Source organism: Brassica napus, unplaced genomic scaffold, assembly GCF_020379485.1.
Source record: "Brassica napus cultivar Da-Ae unplaced genomic scaffold, Da-Ae ScsIHWf_207;HRSCAF=365, whole genome shotgun sequence".
Taxonomy (NCBI): domain Eukaryota; kingdom Viridiplantae; phylum Streptophyta; class Magnoliopsida; order Brassicales; family Brassicaceae; genus Brassica; species Brassica napus.
The window spans coordinates 28376-50012 of record NW_026015493.1 but is presented as its reverse complement, the minus strand read 5'-3'; the positions used below and the strand labels follow the sequence as shown (position 1 = coordinate 50012).

At 35.2% G+C, this 21637-nt stretch overlaps 4 protein-coding genes across 5 annotated transcripts; 1 reads left to right on the top strand and 3 right to left on the bottom strand.

The window, feature by feature from the left end:
* Window positions 1-162: 162 nt before the first annotated feature.
* On the top strand, window positions 163-1879 carry LOC106420117 (LOB domain-containing protein 2). Its single transcript, XM_013860955.3, has 2 exons — window positions 163-242; window positions 1211-1879. The coding sequence occupies exons 1-2, from the start codon at window positions 225-227 to the stop codon at window positions 1829-1831; spliced, it is 639 nt and encodes a 212-aa protein (XP_013716409.1). The 5' UTR covers window positions 163-224; the 3' UTR covers window positions 1832-1879.
* Window positions 1880-2230: 351 nt separating this feature from the next.
* On the bottom strand, window positions 2231-5626 carry LOC125599993 (transcription factor GTE4-like). Of its 2 annotated transcripts, none has more exons than XM_048772988.1 (5): window positions 3436-5626; window positions 3299-3347; window positions 3091-3204; window positions 2904-2995; window positions 2231-2672 (listed from the first exon to the last, which is right to left on the bottom strand). In XM_048772988.1, exons 1-4 carry the CDS (start codon window positions 5155-5157, stop codon window positions 2946-2948), a joined length of 1935 nt encoding a protein of 644 aa, XP_048628945.1. In that variant the 5' UTR covers window positions 5158-5626; the 3' UTR covers window positions 2231-2672; window positions 2904-2945. The 2 variants fall into 2 exon arrangements, with proteins under 2 accessions (XP_048628945.1, XP_048628944.1); XM_048772987.1 differs by having other exon boundaries at window positions 2909-2995.
* A 3720-nt stretch (window positions 5627-9346) lies between these two features.
* Window positions 9347-11864, bottom strand: LOC125599992 (TOM1-like protein 2). The gene is made up of 4 exons (XM_048772986.1): window positions 11704-11864; window positions 11004-11505; window positions 10025-10309; window positions 9347-9945 (listed from the first exon to the last, which is right to left on the bottom strand). Exons 2-4 carry the CDS (start codon window positions 11487-11489, stop codon window positions 9574-9576), a joined length of 1143 nt encoding a protein of 380 aa, XP_048628943.1. The 5' UTR covers window positions 11490-11505; window positions 11704-11864; the 3' UTR covers window positions 9347-9573.
* A 2060-nt stretch (window positions 11865-13924) lies between these two features.
* Window positions 13925-15357, bottom strand: LOC106420110 (ethylene-responsive transcription factor ERF094). The gene has a single exon (XM_013860949.3). It carries the CDS (start codon window positions 14835-14837, stop codon window positions 14148-14150), a length of 690 nt encoding a protein of 229 aa, XP_013716403.1. The 5' UTR covers window positions 14838-15357; the 3' UTR covers window positions 13925-14147.
* Between the last annotated feature and the right edge of the window lie 6280 nt (window positions 15358-21637).

Sequence of the window (21637 nt, the reverse complement as noted above, 5' to 3'; positions counted from 1 at the left end):
ATTATTATTATTAAAAATTACTTTAAAATCGGTTTGTTAAATTGTTATTCTCCTTTTGTCATGAGCAACCTAAAATCTCATAATCGACCTTTCATCCAAACACCATTTTCTTTCATTGAACCAAACAATCTTTTCGTGTACATTAATAGACTCTTTGTGCACCATTATATTAATCCCTTTGTCATCGATATAAACACATATATCCAGTTGCTATTTACCCACAAATGAAGGAAAGGCAAGAGGTTTGTATGACCCTTCTTGAAGTTATGTTCACTACTCTTATTCTTCTGAGATAGATGTTTTCTCTTGTAAATTATGACTATATACGGTTATGGCGTGGCTATATTTTATGTATCAGGCTTCAATTATAGGCTACTAGATCCATCCATGCATATATATATATATATATATATATATATAGATACATATGCAGACGTAGGCTACTAGATACATCCATGCATGTATTATACATGCAGACGTAGAAGTGATTTTCATAATCTATAGAGTATGATACATAATCATTTGTTATACTTTACATATTTAATACATTTTCTCTCTTAATATATTTAAGAATGGTGGAATGACCATATTATGTATTCGTTCGTATGTATGAACTCGCACTTGTAAGTTGTGTTTCTGGTTAGAATATTAGATTTCGTGAAACTAATTCATTACGACTCCTTAGTTTCTCTTATGATGTTGGGACGTATAACATCATCTTTGTTTTCGTAATTTACTCATAATTTATAGTTATACTCCTCCAAATCGATAAATATGACATACTTTAATATATATCTTTAGGCATTTTGTTGTTTAACAATGTAAATTTATGTTGTCAACACAATTTTGTAACAAATTTGAATATTATCCTTTTGAAAATAATTGATTATCTGGAAAAGAAACTAAATAATTTTATTTCGGAAACGGTAAAGAATATAATATAGATTTTAAAACATTTGTCAAAACCCTAAAATAACACCTTTTATTAAGGAAATCAATATGTAGAATTTTTTTGAATCCAATGTTTCTCTAGACTTTGACATGTAATTCTGTTTGTGCTATTTGTTGCTATATTGTCACTTTTTTTTATACAAAAAAAAAAGAAATAAACATTTTTGTAAATCTATAACGTGGACATTTTCTAAAACCATATTGGTTCGCAGAGAAATGTAATTTATCTTGTTTAAAATGTGATATTTGTAACCACTAGGGAGATGACATGATGCAAATGAACTTTAACAACAGCAACATCTCCAATAACGCACCTCCACATCAAGCTTGTGCTTCATGCAAACACCAGAGAAAGAAATGCAACAACGAATGCATCTTATCGCCTTATTTTCCAGCTCGCAAGACCAAGGAGTTTCAGGCTGTTCACAAAGTGTTTGGTGTTAGTAACGTACAGAAAATGGTACGGACCGTACGTGAAGAGGACCGCCCTAAGCTGACTGATTCTTTGACATGGGAAGCTCTATGGAGACAGAAAGATCCGGTCCTTGGCTCTTATGGAGAGTACATGAGGCAGAGTGAAGAGCTCAAGCTGTACAAAAGCTTAATTCATAACCAATCTCTTGTTACTTGGGATAATAATAATAATCAACAACGTGTATTCAACAATAGCAATAACAACAAGAACGGATCAGCGATAAACTCGAGTGGCTCGGGTGGGTTTAGTGTTGTTAATAACAATGGTGTTGGTGTGAATCGGGAGATTATAAACGGTGGATATACATCAAGGAATTTGCAAGGTGGCTGGGGAAATTTAAAGCAAGATCAAAGGCAACAATGTTATGCTGTGATTAATGGGTTTAAACATCATCTCCCACACTAAGTAATTCTAGCTTATTATACATTGTTGAGTTTTTTTCTTTCTTATTTTTAATGCGATTCGTAGTGTATTTTATATGATTGTGAATTGTGTAATTGAGGTTTAATGGTAATAAAAACTAAAAGAGTTGTATGCTTATTAATTGGTGCGAATATAAGTTACATTTCATAGGATTAAAATTCATTTAACGAACTTAGTCGTTGAACCGAGTTTCCGGTTAAACGAAAACCCATTGAATATATATCCGGTTAGGTTTAACACACGTAAAACTCCGAACACAAGAGAAGCTGTTATTTATTGCGTGCAAAATCAAAAGCCAGTCTACACTTGGGGAAGAGTTTTTTTTTTTTCAAGATGCAATAACAAAGAAAAGGTTTGTGAAAAATATTAAGGCATAGCAAAGAGATAGAAGGTGATAAGTGGCCAAAACAAATCTGCTTGATAACAAGCTTACAAAACACAAGTCATCAAGAATCAGTTGTGATGCTTTTTGCTGATTCAAAAGCCCTAACTAAGAAAATATTATGAGGCAAACCAACTAAACAGCTAAAGACCAGAAGAACGATAGAGAGAGAGGCAGAGATATACAAAAGTGCCGAAACAGACCAAACCAACCCTACGGTTATATCTAAAAGTAGACCAGCCACATAATCAAACTAACTACCAATTCTAAAAAAGAAAAAGAAAGAATATACTTCTTTATAATCTAACAGTTCGTGAATATAATACAATCTTTCCTTGCACAAAACCACGTTGTAATATTTCTGCCTCAAGCCTGTACGTCACCTCATCTTTAACCTCCCAAATGCTCTTCTAACTCTAATCTTCCATCTTTTCAAACGCCCTGTTTCACCCACAAAGCATAATAATTCTGGTTATATAATCAGAAACCGTTAAGGCATAATCAATCTATTAGGAACCAAGACTTATGAACTGAACAAGACCAATCACATACAAATGTATTACAACCATGCCAAACAGAGACAAGTAAGATGCCACATGTGCTATTTAGCAAACAGTCAACAAAAGCTTCTTAACAGATTAACAATGGATAATAGATGAATCTTTGGATGACCTTACATATTTGTCAACACCAAACCCTCTTGAACAGTAGTCTCTAGGTCTGATCTGACCCAGATGACGAAGAAGAGCTGTCGCTGTCCGAATCTGCATACCAAACACAGATGGCGTTTAGTCACCAAAATCACAACAGCAGCACCAAGGCAATACATTAGTTAGATAACTCAAATAAAAGAACGTACCACTAGAAGAGCTGCTGGACCCACTGGAAGAGCTGCTTGAACTACTTGATCTGCTTGCCTCATTGTTCTGCTTCTCCACTTGAGACGGTAATGACGTAGGGAGTGTCTTTTTAGCTGATACGACAAAGCAGAAACAGCAATTATAACCCCTACGTAGTTCAAACCAAACAGAGGCAACTGGAATTAACAAAATGGCCTGTAAAATTACCTGTGTTGCCACCTTCCCTAGAAAACTCACGTGCCACTGGTGCTGGAGCCTGTAATAAGAGAATATATATATATATAAAGACGAACATACAGATTAAAGAAAGGATAAAAGGAGTGGATCATCAGGAGTGCAAGTACCATCTGTTGTTGACCATTCCTCTCAGCTTCTGCTCTAGCTTGCATAGCCAACTCGGCTTTTCTCTTTTTCTTGCTTAATCCCTTCTTGTAGTTGATTACAAACCTGTCCAACTCCCACAAAGTCTCCGGATCAACGCTATCAATATCGACTTCAATTTCTTCATCTTTTAGATTCACAGCAGTGTTCCTCCTGTTAACGATTTGCACAATCGCATCTAATTTGTCTGGAGGCAAATTCTGCAAGTGGCCACTAAGCTTCTGTTTCTCTTCATACGTCATATCTCTTTTATTCGGTTCGTTTGCCTTTGGCTTCTTCAGAGCAGGGGTCCTTGCACTGGTCGGTGTTCTGCCAGGAGTTGTGGTTGGTTTCGGGTGCTGCAAGTCCGCAGGGCGACTACTCCAATCCATTGTACTATTCCTCACATTGATAGGCGGTGGCGGCATCGTTGGACCAAGTCTAGACCTCATCGTAGAAGCTGGAAGATTCATCTCATAAGCAGTGACAAACCTCATTTCACGATTGTAATCAGACTCTATAACAGCCCACCTCTCCTCAAACATCTGTAACAGCACTTGCGCCATGATATGGACATCTTGTCCTGGTGGGTTGTAAGTCATGGCATTGTGGAAAGTAAGTCTAACATCCTCGGCAAACTCTCTCGGTGAGTTGTACATATTATTCGTTAACGTAGACTTGACGGTTCCCAAATCCATAGGGTGTTCTATAATGGTGAAGTAATCATGCAAACCTAGACCCTTCACATCTACAGGAGCGTTGAACACCCAACCGTGCTTATGCTTCATCAGCCTTTCTAGTAGAGCGCTGCAGTTCTTGAAAACTTTGGAGCCTGCACCAAAACCATGACCAGCCTCCCCTCCGTATTTCTTTGAACTCGATTTTGATTTCTTGTTACTCTCTGCCGGTGGCAACTTGTCACCAAGCAAGAACTCTGAAGTTCTGTAAAACTGATTGGCCTTGGGTGTTCTCTTCTCTTTCTCCACATACTCATTGACTCCTTGAGTATTCTCCAGCACTGATATACTGAGTTGGTTCAAAGGCCTTGGCACTCTGATGACCTCACGAGGAAGTCCAGCTGACGCGAACCCTGAGAGAATCCTTCCTCCTCCGTTAGTGAGAGGAGAGTCGTGATACGCACCAATCTCCCCCTCTTTGTCCTCAATCTTCTTAACAAGACCTCTGACCACGTTGAGCTGATCTTCAAGCCTCTTCCTGATCTCCTCCTTCTGCTGCTTAGACTTGGAGGCTACATGTATCCTTATCCGTCCATCTACATCCTCCTCCATTGGCACGCTTTCAGCAGCAGCATTTTCAGGATGAGTTTCTTTTATAAGGTGATCTTCGTATTCCTCATCCTCAGAAGACACTTCAATAGCCTTCTTGTCAACAACCATGTTAGTAGCATCCTCAAGGGGAAGGCTTTTAGGAGGTTCCTTGATAGAGTTCTCATCAACAACCACTGTATTGACATCGTCTAAAATGGCACGTGCTTCAGGTGCAGTGGCACGTGCCTCATGGAGAGGATCCAGAGACTCTCGAGCTAGGGTTTCAGGTGGAGTCGCATGATTGTTTTCTGGTTTATCGCCGCCGTCAAATGCAAAGTAGGGTGAATGTTTCCTCTGGCCTTTACCTTTCCTCGTATAAACTCTAATGCTTTGCTTCTTCTCTCGAGCTCCATCTCCGTTAACAGGCTCCGAAGCCATACATGAACTTCGAAAACCCCTAATTTCACGATTCTCGATCGATTGATGCCCTTTCTTCCTTCACTTGCCTCGTTTAAATCTCAAATTAGATCGGAAAAAAGCCTCCACCGTGAGAAACCCTAATTTCAAGACGGAGCCTTTTTCGATTTGGGAGAGTGTGCAAAATGACCACGAGTTAGGGGTTTCTACGCCACAGATTGAGTAGATGCCGAGTGTAGAAATTGGGGTTGGGTTTTTGATGAGAGGCGAGACAATTAGGTCGATTGAAATCTCTATGTGATTCGAGATTGAAACAAACCCTGGGGAGAAAGAGAAGGAGAAGGCATGAGGTGAGAAACGAAAGAAGAGGAAGCAATATTGGTGTTTTAAGAAAGTGAATCGAAGGAAGCTTGGGAGAGAGAAGGAAGGCGCCGCAGAGAGAGAGAGAGAGAGGTGAAGAAGAGCAACCCGAGATTGATTTTTCCTTTTTCTTTAAACCCGACCCGGAGCTTTTAGGGTTGGGCCGGAAACAGAATCAATTGGGCAAAAAATCAGTTTAAAAGAACAACACTCATGTAAAAGAAAAATTGAATTTTTTTATATTATTTTTGGAAAAAAAGTATACTTTAAAGTTTAATCACCAAAGTGATTATAATTATTTATTATAAGGAAAAAGAGCCAACTTCACAAACTAATAGAAATTTATTTGTTTTTTTTCTTTAAGCCTGATTTTTTAAAGTATTAAGAAAACTTTCTATGAGTTTAGTAAGGAAAAAAGACCACTTAAATCTTCAACTATTTGAAATCAGCAATTTAATACTGAGGTGTCACTTGCATAATTTTATTCCCCAACTAATAGTTGATTTAATAAAATTGGTAACTAAAATAGCCAACTGTTAAATTATAATTGACTTTTGTTAACTTTTTTTTTATCAATTATCTTCGTCATTGAACTTTAAAAACTCGAAATCTTCAAATTCAAATTCAAATCCTAACATAAAATGAAGACGATTTCCGGAGATGGAAAAGGCAATTTTAGATGATATTTGTTTCCGTAATTGGGTCGGATTTGCTTTTTTATCACTGAAAATCGCATTTGATATAAAAATAACTGAGAAATATTAGTAATAACAAATGCTTGTGAAATTATATATTTAATTATCACATTAACATCTACAACATATGTTATGTATCTTCTTCGGCCTATTCTTATTTTTCTTGTTATCATTTCGTTATTTTTTATTAATTTTTTGCCAATGTTTTCCTAATTTTTTTTACATATTTTGATTTACTAATAAATTTGATTTCATAATGTATTTGAATGGATTTGTATGAATTTCAATACATATTTTGATGGATTTGAAAATCCAAACTAAATATATTGTTATTGGTCTATGATTTTAAAATATGTATTGAATTCATGTGTTATTCGTTTAATTATTCATAAATTCTAATTCAAATCAAATGTTATTTTAACATACGGATTTACTAATAGATTTGATTTTATAATGTATTTGAATGGATTTGCATGGATTTCAATACATATTTTGATGGACTGGAAAATCAAAACTAAATATAGTGTTATTAGATCTATGATTTTAGAATATGTATTGAAATCATGTGTTATTCGTTTAATGATTCATAAATTCTAATTCAAATCAAGTGTTATTCAATCATACGGATTAACTAATAGATTTGATTTCATAATGTTTTTGAATGGATTTGCATGGATTTCAATACATATTTTCATGGATTTGAAAATCCAAACTAAATATAGTGATGGATTGGGATTTTACATTTAATGGAGTTGATATGAAATTTGTAGATTTTGAAAAGGATATGAGAGTTTTTGATAGGAATTTGAATGGGTAATTTTGGCAGACTTTGTTTTCTAAAAATTAGTGATTTGTAAGTTTTTAATATTTTAAAAGAACATAAAACAAACAACTACCATAATCACGGAAGATCATTTCATCAGCTTCATCTCGTCTCTTCTCTTTTGAACATGCCGCATGACATAAATAAATCATACACCTTTTCCAGTTCTTATAAAAGACTTTGCATGTCTGGATATTAGAATTATTTATAGTATTAATTATAGCATCGGAAAACCTTGATGTTACTGTTAAAAAAAGTTTATTTTCTCATCATAAATGGTCTCCAAACTGTACATCTCTTTTTCATCACTCTCTATATCTCTTTCTTTTTACGAAACAAATTTCATAAGAATTAAAAACAGAGCAAACCCATGAAATTTTCGGGGGAGAATATGAATTGGTGTTTCCAAAAATCAACCTAAACAGCAAAATCAGTCCACGCATTCTCATGATGATGATAAGTCTATCGATAATATTTTCTATTCTCCATTGACAGATAAAAGATGGTTTTTGTTATTCTCCCGAAACAAAATTTTTTTTGCCAAAAGTTAAATAAAGAAAAAGAAAAACCAGTTAATTATTTTTCAAATACCATTGTGTTCACTAAATTTTAACTACAAACAATTTTAAAAATAATTCCAAATAGTTTCATACATATTTTATTAGATGAAATATTTATTTTGCAATAAGGGAGGATTCGATGGAAATTGTGTAAATGATAAGTCCATTGTATAAACACTAGATTCAATAAGGTGAGATTTAGTCAAAATATAAAATCCTATCAAATCATCAATTCAATAAACCCCTTTTAAGTCTCAAGACTTAGCCTCTGACTCCACCTTCTCCTTCCCGCCTAAAAAAATGAGAAAAAAAGAGGGGAGATTAAAGTAGGTGACTTTTAGTGGAGAAAAATAACATAATAGATTCTCGCTCACCTCTTCTGCGCTTCATCTTCATCTTCATACCCTGCTCCTTTAGCACTCTCCGGCCTACATGAACAATTTACTACCCACAGCATAAAGAGTTTTCAAATGTTGAATCATTTTTTTTTCTTTTTTGCTTTTGCTTTGCTTGGAGAAGAGATGGGCGTGTGATGTGTATGTAGTAACTTTATATATACTGACGTTCATTAAAAGATGAAGAGATTTGGCATATAGCTTCATAATTTTTGTGTTAGAATCATTCATGTTAGAAACGTAATTTATAGTAATGCAAACAAACAAAACAAGAAAAAGATAAAGTGTACGTGTTTTTCACACTGAAAAATAAAATAAAACTGAAACTGATTCTGGCTTACCTCTGAGCTTCCTCTTCCTCAACTCCTCATTTAGTGGGGGTTATTGGTTGGTGTATTTTGATGGATTTGAAAATCCAAACTAAATATAGTGTTATTGGTTCTATGATTTTAAAATATGTATTGAAATCATGTGCTATTCGTTTATTGATTCATAAATTCTAATTCAAATCAAGTGTTATTCAATCATACAGATTTACTAATAGATTTGATTTCATAATGTATTTGAATTGATTTGCATGAATTTCAATACATATTTTGATGGATTTGAAATTCCAAACTAAATATAGTGTTATTGGTTCTATGATTTTAAAATATATTTTGAAATAATGTGTTATTCGTATAATGATTCATAAATTCTAATTCAAATCAAGTGTTATTCAATCATACAGATTTACCAACAGATTTGATTTCATAATGTATTTGAATGGATTTGCATGGATTTCTTTGTTAAAAATACAGAGAATCAAATCCGAGGAAAGAGGTAAAGTTTTTTCCTCTTTTTTTTGAACACAAGTAAGTTTTTTCCTTAAACCGTATGAATTGGGTAATTAGCCATATAACCGCCGTATAACTCTCCTATTTAACAATTTAGTCCACTCACTTAAATCAGTGTCTTTTTTGGATGAATATACCTTGGATTTGGGTTTGGATAGTTTGGTTTTCCATTAATTTGGTTCAACATAAATCTTATTAAATTAATCCAAAATAAAATTTAGTTCAATTCGGTTTGATATTTGGTTAGTTTGATTTTTGAAACTCCTACCAAATTTTTTATTTTAGTTTCATTTTGATTTGATTTTGTTAAAATTTCGGATAAGTTCGGTCAATTTTGCTTAGTTCGGTTTGAAACTTTGATATGTTTGATTATAATTTGCTTTAAAAATTTGAGATAACCGATTGCCAAACCGAACCAAAACAAAAATAAACTTAAGGAAAATAACCGAATCGGACTGAATTCCTCACCGACCTAACCGAAATTTTCACAATCCCAGCCCTACTTTATACTATTATATACATCATCAAATACCATAAAAGCTGACCAAAACACCTCGTATGAATACACCAAACGTATATGAATACATACGGTGGCGGGTGAAGATTCACCTACGGTTTTTAAAATGTCAAGAGCAAAGAAAATGAACCCAAACAAGGTTCCACATATGTATAGTTGAACGTACATTGCAGAAGAAAACATCAAAAGAACAGCAAAGCTTCCCCAACATTCTGATAACCACGTCCTAGGAAGACAACACACAGACTTGCTCATTTCTCATCTTCATCACTCGATAACCCGAGTTCTATTTTCACCTGCTTATCTTCTTTGCCAGCCTTGTTGGAGTATCCTGATGATTCTGAATGTTTCCCATCGTCAACATCCTTTTGTTTCACATGATGTTCTTCTTTTGTTGGTTTCGGACCAGCATCTTTGCTTCCCGATGATTCTTGTTCCACCATGGACGTCTTCTTCTCACTTTCATCAGTCTTCTCATAAATAGCTAAAACGCGTTGGAGCTCATCGTTCACGTGGAGAGCCTCAAAAAGAACAGTCTCATCGTCTGTTGTGCTCTCTATGATCATTTGAATCAACGGCTGTGACTGCTTGCATTTCTCCATCAAGCTCACCGTTAGCTCGTCCTGTGACCAAAACATTTATAATAAACAACATTACTCTATCTTTATATATGTTTGCATGAGTGAATAACGCAGAGATTACCTCTGTGTGATTTGGTTTCCCTTCAGTGTTCAACATGCTAGAGAGCAACTCGAGGCTGTTCCGTGTAATCTCAATCTGCTCTTTCTTATCCTTGATCGATAAGTTTCCAAAGTTATAGTCGAGACCACCACCATCATCTCCATGACCATGTTCTTGATTAGGAACAGGATAGCTACCAGGTGGAGGAACTGGAACAGGCCTTTGCATGAGAGACTCCAGAGAGCTTTGTCCACTCATTGGATTCTCCTCGTTACGAGAGTTTAAACCATTATCTCCTTCCAAGCTCTAACAACCAAGCATGGATTGGAAGAACCACTTAGTTTATCAATTATTATTTTTCTCCTAAGCTAATGCCTCTACCTATTTTTCCAATTCCTCCCGTATTGTAAACATATTTTTCTTTTGTTGACAAATAAATTTAACATTTCAACAAGAAAAAAAAAAACCAAGCATGGATTATAAGCACATTAACACAACTAAGGCTGGGATTTTGAACCCGACCAAACCAAAAATTTTGGTTAGTTCGGTAGATTTTTTCTTAAGTTTGGTTTTTCGGTTGGCAATCAGTTACTTTGGCTATCTTAAAAATATATAACCAAACCATATCAAAAACAAAACCGAACTAACCAAATTTCAAACCAAAACAACTGAACTAACCAAAATTAACTGAACTTATCCAAAATTTTAACAAAATTAATCAAAATATAATCCAAATCTAAAACTTCAGTACGATTTTACTGAACACTGAACCGAACTAATTAGTTCTGTAAGATTTATGTTGACCTGCACTAACTGAAAAGCTAACTACCCAAACCGAACTAACCGAGTATTAAACCAAACTTAGCTTTATTTGGGATTAATTCGGTAAGATTTATGTTGAACTGCACTAACCGAAAACCTAACTACCAAACCAAATTACCCAAACCCGCATGCCTAAACAAAACCGTGGCAAATCAGATTCAAAAGAGGTTATTATTACCAGATAAGTCTGCTTAAAGACAGGAAGATAAGCAAGATCTTGAGACTGTCCCCAAGCTCTAACAAGCTGAAAAGCTCTGCTTCTATTCTCAGAATCAGCTTCACCGTTCTTAACCAACAAAACCATCTCATCAAGAACTCTCTCCGAAGCAACTTCAGAGAAAATCTTGTCACAGTTCATAGCGCAAGCCTCGAGAAGCTCAAGGCTCAGCCTTTGGGCCACAGGGCTTTTACCAGAGATCTTCCTCTTGATGGCTCTAACGATCTCCGTGGCGTTGAACTCGTTGTTGTTGATCTGAGCGCATATCCTCATGTTCATACCCCAGTTGGGCTCCTCTAGAGTGTCCAGAGTAGCTTCATCGACCATTTTGGATTCCAAAGTGGGAGCTTGGAGGATGTCTTTGAATTTGTCGCTCACCATCCTGCTCATCTGAGCTCCTCCTGTCTTCAGCTTCTCTCCCCACTCAGCTATCTTCAATTTGTCCATCGTTCTTGTGAATCACCTTCACATAAAAATCAAAACTTTTCTCTCAATTTAACACTAAACAATCGTCAAATTCGAATAGAGAGATCAAGCAAACCAAAACTTTCAAATTCTAATATAATCGCAATGAATTGGATCTAATTAAAATGTGTAGATCCTTAAAATTAGAGGAGAATCTGAAGGACGAAACAAAAAAAAAATTATAATAGGAACGAACCTGAGATGTAGTTTCTTTCGGACGATCAAATTTGTTTTTGTTTTTTTTTTAAGGTTGAATCTTCAAACAAACCTGTCGGATCGAAATGATGAGAAGAGAAGTAGCAAAGAGGGAGGATAAAGGTTGTGTACACGTGGCATGTTGAGAAAGTCAATACAGATTTATTGGTCAAATTTCTCATCGTGGGGGCTAATTTGTTCAATGTTTTAATACATGTGAATTTTGAAACTTGAGAATAGATTCGGGGCTAATTTGATAAAAATATTTCTTTCTCCATACTAAAAGACAACGTCGACGAGGAGGCTGAGAAAACTAACGGGGTGCTTCCAGAGCCAGGCCGTGAGGCCCTGACATAATTGGGGCCCATTGAATTTTTTATGGAAAAACATATTTGTATAGTATCAAAAACTATAGTTAAAAAAACTATACAAAACAAAGCAAAATGATATAAATATAACTAAAATGAAGAAAACCTATTATACATTTAATTAGTACATATATTTTTCAAAATTTTCAAAATTTTCAGACACTATGTTAAAATATTTTTTTTATAAATCAATGTATAAAAGCAACTTTTTAAAAAAATTGGTAGTTTTATATTAAATGGAGTCCTATTAAAATGTTTTATCTCTATAGGCCTCGGTGCTTTCTGGTGGAGTCTCCACCATCGGTAACGGTTGCCGGCAGCACAAGCAACATCAACTGCAGCCTAGAAGATCTCTCTGAGTTTCACCTCAGCACACAAGACTCTTCCCTAGCTTCACATCAATACTACTCTATGTTGCATGAAAACTCGGTTGAAGGTCCGTTTCACGTTTCGGAATCGGAATCTCTCGAAAACTCGCGGAAACGCATTGGAAACTCGTTTCTTAAAAATCTCAATTTGAAAACTTAGTGAAAACTTGTGTTTCTATTTTGGAAACTTGCGTTTCTGTTTTGAATAGAACTTTCCAATTGGTTATGACTTGTTGTTATGATTTTTATTTTAGTTAAACTATTTAATATTTAAGTACTGGATTTTTGTTATTTTATTTTTTTTATATCATTTTGATGTTTAAAGATGACTTCTTTTATTTTTGTATGATTAAATATAATGGCTATTTGTTTATTTGTATTCTATGATATACTAAACATAATAAAAATGAATGCAAATATTAATCAGTTACATATATAAATATATATATTTATAGACGTTTCTAAAATGTTTCCAAAGCAAAAAAATCAAAAATCACATTCCGCGTATCTGTTTCCGTTTCTATCTAACCAAGATGCTACTCCTAGTTGTGATCACCAACACCATAGTTCAATGCCCCAAAACTTTCAAGGTCCAGCATATGTATCACATGCTAACAACTAACAACCCTGAGAATGGTCTTGGCCGTAAAGGTTTTAGAAAGAGGAAAGTTTCAACTAACAACCAAGATGCTACTCCTAGTTGTGATCACCAACTCCATAGTTCAATGCCCCAAAACTTTCAAGGTCCAGCATATGTAATATGTATCACATACTACTAACAACTAACAACCCTGAGAATGGTCTTGGCCGTAAAGGTTCTAGAAAGAGGAAAGTTTTTCCTACAGAACGTGAGAGAAGAGTTCACTTCAAAGACAGGATTGGTGACTTAAAGAACCTAATACCAAATCCCACCGAGGATTAGTTACTTACTTATATAGACCTAACTTCTTCTTCAAGTAAGAAACTTCAAGAACAGATATGGAAGTTTTGGAGAAACAATACATGGAAGCTACTCCACTGATTAATGTGTGTTCTACTATTAACTACTTCAATAATGATCATTAATAATCACATTAGTATATAATGTTTCTATTAATGTTACTACTTATAGATTGAGCTTTTTTGGGTTTTAACATCACGTCATGGAGGTTGATGAACTAGTCATAGGAAACCAAGTTACTATCAAGCTCGTTTCCAAATTAAGTGTTTGACCAACTTGAGCTTACCTCACCACTTAGCAGCCGAGCAACGCAGCTTGTTGTTCAACATGAAGGTTTGTGATCAATTCTTTGATAAATATATTCCAGTTTGTGATTATAGACAACCAAGCATGAATCCTTTAATCAATCATGTGATTTGGTTAGAGATAAAAAAAAATTTGTTCTAGCCTTGACTTTGTGATTAGAATACAAAGTTATCTTTATACTGGATTTGGGTTTCCTTTTAACAACTTTTTCTCGGATATTTAAAAGATACGATCAACTTGGATTAACAAATATATTATAAGAAAATAAGCATTAAGGTATAGTGATTTACGTAGTATTAGATAATTCATAATACATGCTTTCCAACAATAACGCAACGGTAGACCACTTGTCTATACACTTCCAACATCTCCATCACAGCCCTTCCAAAATCCGACAACAATAAAAACTATTATAAAAATCAGAGGTCACTTAAATCTCATATCATTGTAAAAAGAGAGATGATCATGAACACGATCTCATAAGTTCTTCTAAGTACTCAGCACCCAAATCCTCAAAAACTACAAGTGTTGTAGTACTTTCTTGCTTCATAGCAACACTTTGTATTCTACTTCTTGAAGATGAAGACGAAGAGGAAGAGGAAGATGGAGGAGACTTCTTCTTTCCTCTGGGTCGGTTTCTCATGGAATGTTTTCTCTTCAAAGCTATCACCGGAGACTCTCCGTTATCGAGATTTACATCCTCCATCTTCTGGAGAGAGTCCCTAACAACATCTACGGGGAAGTTGAGTACCGCAAGGTCACCTTTCAAAGCGAAAGCTGCCTGATCATAAGCAAGGGCAGCCTCTTCCGCAGTGTCGAACGTCCCGAGCCACACTCTTATCCCTTTCCTCGTTGAGTCTCTTATCTCGGCTGCGTATTTCCCCCACGGCCTCGTCCTCACTCCTCTGTATGACCTCTCCTCCTCCTCCAAGGCCGCCACGGTGTCTTCTCCTTCTTCTTCTTCCTTGATGAGTGATGATCCAAATGCTAAGAAGTCGTCAGAGTAGTAGGAAGGGCTAAATGATTGATCATGTAAGAAACTCTCTTCCCACAAGAATGATTCTTGTGAGCTCCATGAGTTTGTTGAACAAGAGTTCTCCGGTGAGAACTCTCGAGCTTGGTTTTCGTAGAAGAAGCTAGTTTGATACTCCATTTACAATCTTTTTAACGATTTTCTTCTTAAGATCTCTATATTAAGTGGCTATAAACTTGGAAAATATATGGGATATATATACACGAGATGGGGAACTGATTAGATATTTGAATGAGGGAGCTATTAATAATATAATATATATTTAATATATATTTATTTCATTGCAACCAATCAATAACAAGGCTGCCTCCCAAAAAACTCAATAACCATTTTTTTAAGAAAAATGGAAAATGGGGCCATGCAAAAAGATAATATAAGAGAAACAAGCCAAAAAAAGAAGGTAAAATACGTAATAGGATCTATCTCTAATACGATAACACAGAGGTGGGTGCATTGTTCCACGTGGGACAAGACCAAGTGTGAGGGAATGACGTACGGCGGCGTGTTTCCGACAAAATACATGAGGTCACCCATTTGTTGACATGGCATATATTTGCCATGTTGGCGTTTGTTTCTCGAGATGTCGTTAGTACAGTTTTTTTATTGGTAACAATATTTATGGCTACATCTTAATTACTATATTTAGCATATAATGGAAGAGAATACGAGATAAGAAATTAAACGAAACATCAAAATGTGATCCGAATTTGAAAAAATAATATAACGATTCTTTATATTATATCGGTTTATATTCATTTGATAGTAACGTAGTTAGTACTACATATATGATTTTTTCTGAAGAGCCATTATGTCTTGCCTTTAAAAAAAACATTATATGTCTAATTCAAATTTTGAATGTTTTCTAACTAATGTCAGAAATAAGATTTTACATGTTAATGTACTAATTACATACACTAAATTTCAAGTCTGATTGTTTCTAAAGACACTCAGATTTTGGAGGATGTTTTAGCACATTCCCAGGTTTCATCTACCATTTGATCACAGCCTGCAACACACTAGTATAATAACTCGAGTAAATTGTAGAATGCTAACATTAAACCGCTACATTGTATCTTAAATAGATAAATCGTTTATATAGCACATGCATAGTAACAAACTAACAATATATGTGTTTTTTTGGTCAAACAAACAATATATTTTATACAAAACATATCAATTTTAATATGCAAGATTTGTTTTACTGACAATAGTGATTACAAATATGCGGCTAAATGGGTCAAACATGCGACAAAAAGCTGATAAGAATCACTGTTTTTTCAACGTCTCCATGCAAGTTATTAACTTATAATATTACTTTATTATTATGTTTCTTCACATGTTATAATATTAGTTTATTATTATACTTTTTCTTTTCACATGTTCCGAGTGTTTTTCACGGTGTACCAGAAATTATATATGTAAAACAACTTAATAAAACCTTCGATGAATGATGTGTAGTAGAAATATACTGTTTTTTTGCCAAAAATATATACTGTCATTTTGATCATTATCAAATGTAACTAGAATATATAATTCTTCATTACAAAGGCTAAAAGTAATTACAAACTGATAATAGATTTATCAAACAAGGTATATTTTGGTCAAATTGTATTGCAGGAGGGTAGTCTTGTCGGGGTATAAAGATTGACTGTCACATAATAATATTCGCGCTTCACGGAATTGACTATGTTTTCTGTTACAAGATGAAGAAGTTGTATTGGCTCAGGTTTCGTCGCCGCCGCCTCTATAATTGGAGCGTTATAATACTATAATGTACAGATCCCAAAGCTTCTATTTTCACTGTTATTGCTGGTATAAAAGTATTTTCAACACTTGTTATGACTTGTCCCTATATCACATCATTAAGCGTCCACCTCCATGCATTACATTATTTACATACGAATTAGTAATTTTTAGCCATTATACAAACATTTCAGTAAACAAAAACACAATGTAAAAAGAATGGTCAAACTCAATAGCAGTAAATCGTGTACTAATGATTCCTTATTTTTTTTGTTTAAAAACAACCAAAGTTACGAGTTCGAACTTAAACCATCAAAATCAACGGGAATTGCGTACTAAACTAGAATTTGGATTCCTAGTATAATAATGGAAGTTCTCTTAGTCTATTGGTTTGACTGAATTTGAGTTATAGAAAAAGTGAAAAATGCAAATTAACAATTTTTTTTTTTGTCAAATCAAAAAAATATTACATAATATATTTAACATGATGTAAGTAGAATCATTTTTTTTTTTTGGTAAAATGTTAAATTATTATACCAACTTTTCAATTTTTTACAGACGATACACAGCGAACTAGTAGCAGAAGAACATAAATAAACTAAACAAAAGAGATCTAAGCAACGAAAAACTAATGAAGCAAAGAAGAAGCTGACAATGAACAAAACTTCAACTTTAGCGCGAAGGACCAGAAAGCGAATCGACAACAGAGAGAGCTACCAGTCGCCACGAGCTACCGGAGAGAAAGGCGCCCTCAAACCTTGAAACACACGGCTCCTGCAGCTTCCGGAGAACTCAAACGTCATAAACAGCCCAAAGAATCACAACCCAAACTCGCTAGCTAACCCGAGAGATACTTAACCGGCAGCACGAAGAGAATCTCACAACCGACGATGCCGTCGTTCGGAGAAGGGTGCTGAAGATTGCTGCCTCCAACTCACCAACCCGTGACCGTGTACACCCGTTGAACCCAAGGCTCATATAGAGCAGTGGGACCGGCCAGAAACACCTCTTCCGAAGAAATACCACCAAGCACGCTAGAAAGCCGGAGCCAAACTAAAGCCTATCCAATTCCTGCTAACCCAAACAACTCCACAGCTAAACCATCACCAAAAACCCGAGAGGATGGAGAAACGACGACCGCCACCGCCAAACCCCACATCTTTATTAGGAAAGGCGAGAGTAACCCGAGGGCCACAACATCGGACCTGCACACAAACGGAGGCAAAAACTTCTGCAACACCCCAGATCCGTAGATCGAACAGAGCAAGAAACAAAGTTCTGACCAAACGCGTGACCACTAGAGAGACCAGAGACCAAGCTTACCGACTATAGCTCCGGACTGACTCTCACGCGCCGTTACCGGAAGGACAACCGATAACCCGAGACTGAACAGAAACAAGAAGCCTGCCACAAAGCTCCTAGCCAGAGCCAACCACGGACAGACACCCCGACCAAAGACCGAGAGAACCACCGTGAAGAAGACCCAACCGGCGTCAACGTGCCACTGCTCACCCGAGAGCCCACACCAAGCAAAACAAAAACGCCGGAACTCCAAGCACGAGACTGAAGGCCACAACCATAGGAAAGACAGACACCGTCCTCACGCGCCTAAACTCGCCACCGGAGGCCACAGATCTGAAACTTAAAATTCTGGATCTGAGCTTACGCAGAGCTCTCCCTGCCGCAGAGATAAGAGAGCACAAAGAAGATAAAGACAGAAGAAAACACACAGGAGAAAGGAGGGGATCCGACGACCGCGAACGGCGGAGCGGCCGCCGGAAAAAGCAAGCAAAATGGTGGTGAACTTTGGAGAAGAGAGTCGGGGGGAGGAAGGGGTGAGAGGAGAGAGGAAGGGGTTTCCGATGATGTAAGTAGAATCATCTTCATAGGACGATTTAGAATGATATATTTAACTGTGAATTGTTATAAAATAAATAAAATTATTGGTTATAAAATTATCTATGTTATATATTTTATAGTTTGAGATAATATAATAAACCAGCGTTAAAAAAATTGTAGTATGATCAGTGTTACTTAGTGTGCGGAGTTCTAATTATATGTAAGTAGGGATGTCAAATGGGCTAGCTGTCCATGGACAGCCCATGTCCAAATTAATATGGACTAATATGGATAGTCCATATTCGTCTGGAAAAATGTGTGTCCAAATAGACGAGGCCCAAATAAACCCATGGCCTAAATGGGCAAAACCAGATGGACATGGGCGGCCCAAATTTTTAAAATATTTAGGGTTAATCGATTTGAGAAAAAATCAGAATTCCCTTTTCGTGAATCACGAGAGAGAGCTCGATCTTCTTCACTTCATCTTATTCACTCTCGTAACCCAAATGTTCCATCAAATCTCTCTCTCGTAACTCAAACGGTCAAGCCCAAACGTTCTCGTAAGCCGACTTGTTTCAGGTTTGTTACAGTCTCTCTCTCTCTCGATTTAGGGATTAGGGATTTAGGGATTAAGAGTTGTAGAGTTCGACTTATGTAGTTATGTTCGATTATAGACTTGTAGAGTCTGGATTTCATCGATAGCTCTTAGTTTAAGATTTTAAGTATCTTTTGTTAAAATATGAAGTTTAAGTAAGTTCAAAATGTTATATTTGACATTTAGAATCTGTACATCTTTTAAATTGAAAATTAGATTTTTTACATTAAGTGGACATCTGGATTCCATGGACAGTCCAACTGGACATGGTCCTATTTGGTTATGGTCCTATTTGGAAATGGTATTATTTGGGTTTTGACCAAACGTGCCCAAAAAAAATAAGCCCATCTGGACACACCCAAATCCGTCCGGACGGCCTATTTGACACCCCTATATGTAAGTTAGTTACGATCATATCATAGTGGTTGTCAGATAATTAGAATAGTAAAACTTTCTTAAATATGAAAAAGAAAGTTCTGACTTTCAATATGGATGAAAAATACCCCATATAATCAGAAGAGACGACTGATAAGACTGATGCGGGGTCGTTTGGCTGCAAGTTGAAACCTAATAAATTGACAGTAGATGAGAAGGTTCGATTTCTAAGCGTACAAAAGAATCATTGGACCTCTTAACGACAACTCTATATAGATTATTTGAAAGTGTCAGCTGGTCTGTAGAATGGAAAATCTTGCATTTTTCAAAACTTAAGCGATCAATCTGATATAATTAATAGCTTTTGTTTATCTTCATTTGCTCTAGCAGTCTGCGACAAATATCCGATACATTATACAGTAATACTCAACGTTTTTTTGTAACTCGTATATATGTGTGCTAAGTTTTGGTAGACGTACAGAACTTGATTAAATGAGGTTTTGTTGTGCCGATTCTTTAGGTTGTGTATCCAAGACCAGGTCCTAGATATGTAAGAATGTAATTTAGTGTCATTTTTTAGATAGTTGTGCGAATAATTGGTGTTTAGTGTCACACTGTGCGTAAGAGAGTGGGTGTTTGTTTCTGTTACGTACCATATATGCATGCAAACCTCAAAACCTAAGGTATTGGATATAAGATGGATAGCACAAATGGCACCCAAAAAAGATGGATAACAAAAAAGAGATGGACAATAAATATATATATTTGCCAAAATTTTGAATTTCATACAATGAAATGTTAGTAGAATTTTACAAGAGAGTTGAGATCAGTTAGGTTCAACCAAGGCAAAAAAATATTTAAAACAAGGTTGAGCCTAAGATTTTACAGCCTAGTTTAACAAATTAATAAAATGATGGAATAGCAAATTTTTGAAAAATAAATAAAAGAATCTAAGGTTTATTCTCTAAAATAGGTCGATATTGACTCTACTGTCCAAGTGCATACCCCTTGATACAATGTCATATCGTTATCACGAAAAAAGTTTATATATCCTGTTGGAGCTATGCTCACAGTTTTTTGTTATTATATAATGATTTTTTTGTCAAAACGGTTTTCTATTGATTACAAACGATAATAACGAATGGCCAAAGTTTGATCGTTTTGGCAAATAAACTCTTATGACTGTGTTTTACTAAAAATATATATACCAAGATGCCATTTGAGGTGGAGAACTATCTGAAATATCCCAAAAAGAATAGCTCCCAACGATTACAATATATCTTGAGACTTCTTTTTTTTTGCCACAGAGGAAATTATTTTAAGAAACAAATAATATTGAATACATTTCCTCTGTTGCAAAATTTTGAAAAAGTGTATTTAAACAAGATAACTATTAAACTATATAAACAATTTCATAAAATTGTTGATCTTTCTTCACTTCAAAAATAGTTTTCAAGCCTTTGATAAGATTAATCCAGATAGATTGTTTTGTTGAAATAAATACTGGTGGTTCCTTTTTATCAGCATGAGGTGTATACACCATACCATCTGACTACTTTTGACAATAATAGATTGTTTTGGAGAATAATTTCCCACAAATTCACCTTCAAAAGTTTCCAACAAATATCATGAGTTTGGATTCTTAATACAAAGTATACAACTATGATTTGAACTACAAACTTAAAATTGTCTCTTTTCAAACAATTTATGGTACTTGGCATGGAGACAAGGCTTTTAATTTTGTAAGAATGTATATTCGAATTGAATCATTCTAGGATAAGTCTGCATTTTGAGAACTGGATATGTGATACTCATAGAAAAACTTAGAGATAATTTTTTTTTTGGCAAAAAAGATGTTTTCACTTCTTTACCAGAAATCCAAGCATTGTAAATATTCTCTCCCAGTGCAAATCGAATCCGAGTGGCAGAAGTTATAGCCGTAATTTTTTTACCACCAGAGATGAATCATTCTGATTAGAAGATAATTTTTTCGGTCAACTTCTTAAGAAGATGGTTAGGAATAGTGTTTTAGAACGTAGTTAAGAATAGTGTAAGAGGATATGTACCAGACTAATAAATTGTTATGTAAAGATTTGGGTTTTAAAGTAAAATCAATTGAGTGGGATGCATGAGCCTATAGTGGTGGACCATTGAATTATTATTGGCTTATAAGTTATAACGCAACTTGAGGATACAATAATAACACCTAGCAAGAGCGAAGGGAGACGGGTGCATGAACACTCTTTCTCTTAAATTTTATTTGTTTTTGATATGTAATTTTCTTTTTGCCCGGGCCTGCTAGCGTCGACGGTGAACCAATTTAAATTGGTAATATTAAAATGCAGGTTAGAAAGTCCTTTATTTTTCC

Bases quoted from the DNA above. Each gene is read 5' to 3' on its own strand.
- LOC125599993 (XM_048772988.1), bottom strand. From the start codon at position 5,157: ATGGCTTCGGAGCCTGTTAACGGAGATGGAGCTCGAGAGAAGAAGCAA. The intron at 3,205-3,298 runs GTAATTTTACAG...TTGTCGTATCAG, and splicing joins TAGGGAAGGTGGCAACACAG to CTAAAAAGACACTCCCTACG. The intron at 2,996-3,090 runs GTACGTTCTTTT...TTTGGTATGCAG, and splicing joins GTCCAGCAGCTCTTCTAGTG to ATTCGGACAGCGACAGCTCT.
- LOC125599992 (XM_048772986.1), bottom strand. From the start codon at position 11,489: ATGGACAAATTGAAGATAGCTGAGTGGGGAGAGAAGCTGAAGACAGGA. The intron at 10,310-11,003 runs GTAATAATAACC...CTTGGTTGTTAG, and splicing joins TCTTTAAGCAGACTTATCTG to AGCTTGGAAGGAGATAATGG. The intron at 9,946-10,024 runs GTAATCTCTGCG...TTTTGGTCACAG, and splicing joins GGAAACCAAATCACACAGAG to GACGAGCTAACGGTGAGCTT.
- LOC106420110 (XM_013860949.3), bottom strand. From the start codon at position 14,837: ATGGAGTATCAAACTAGCTTCTTCTACGAAAACCAAGCTCGAGAGTTC.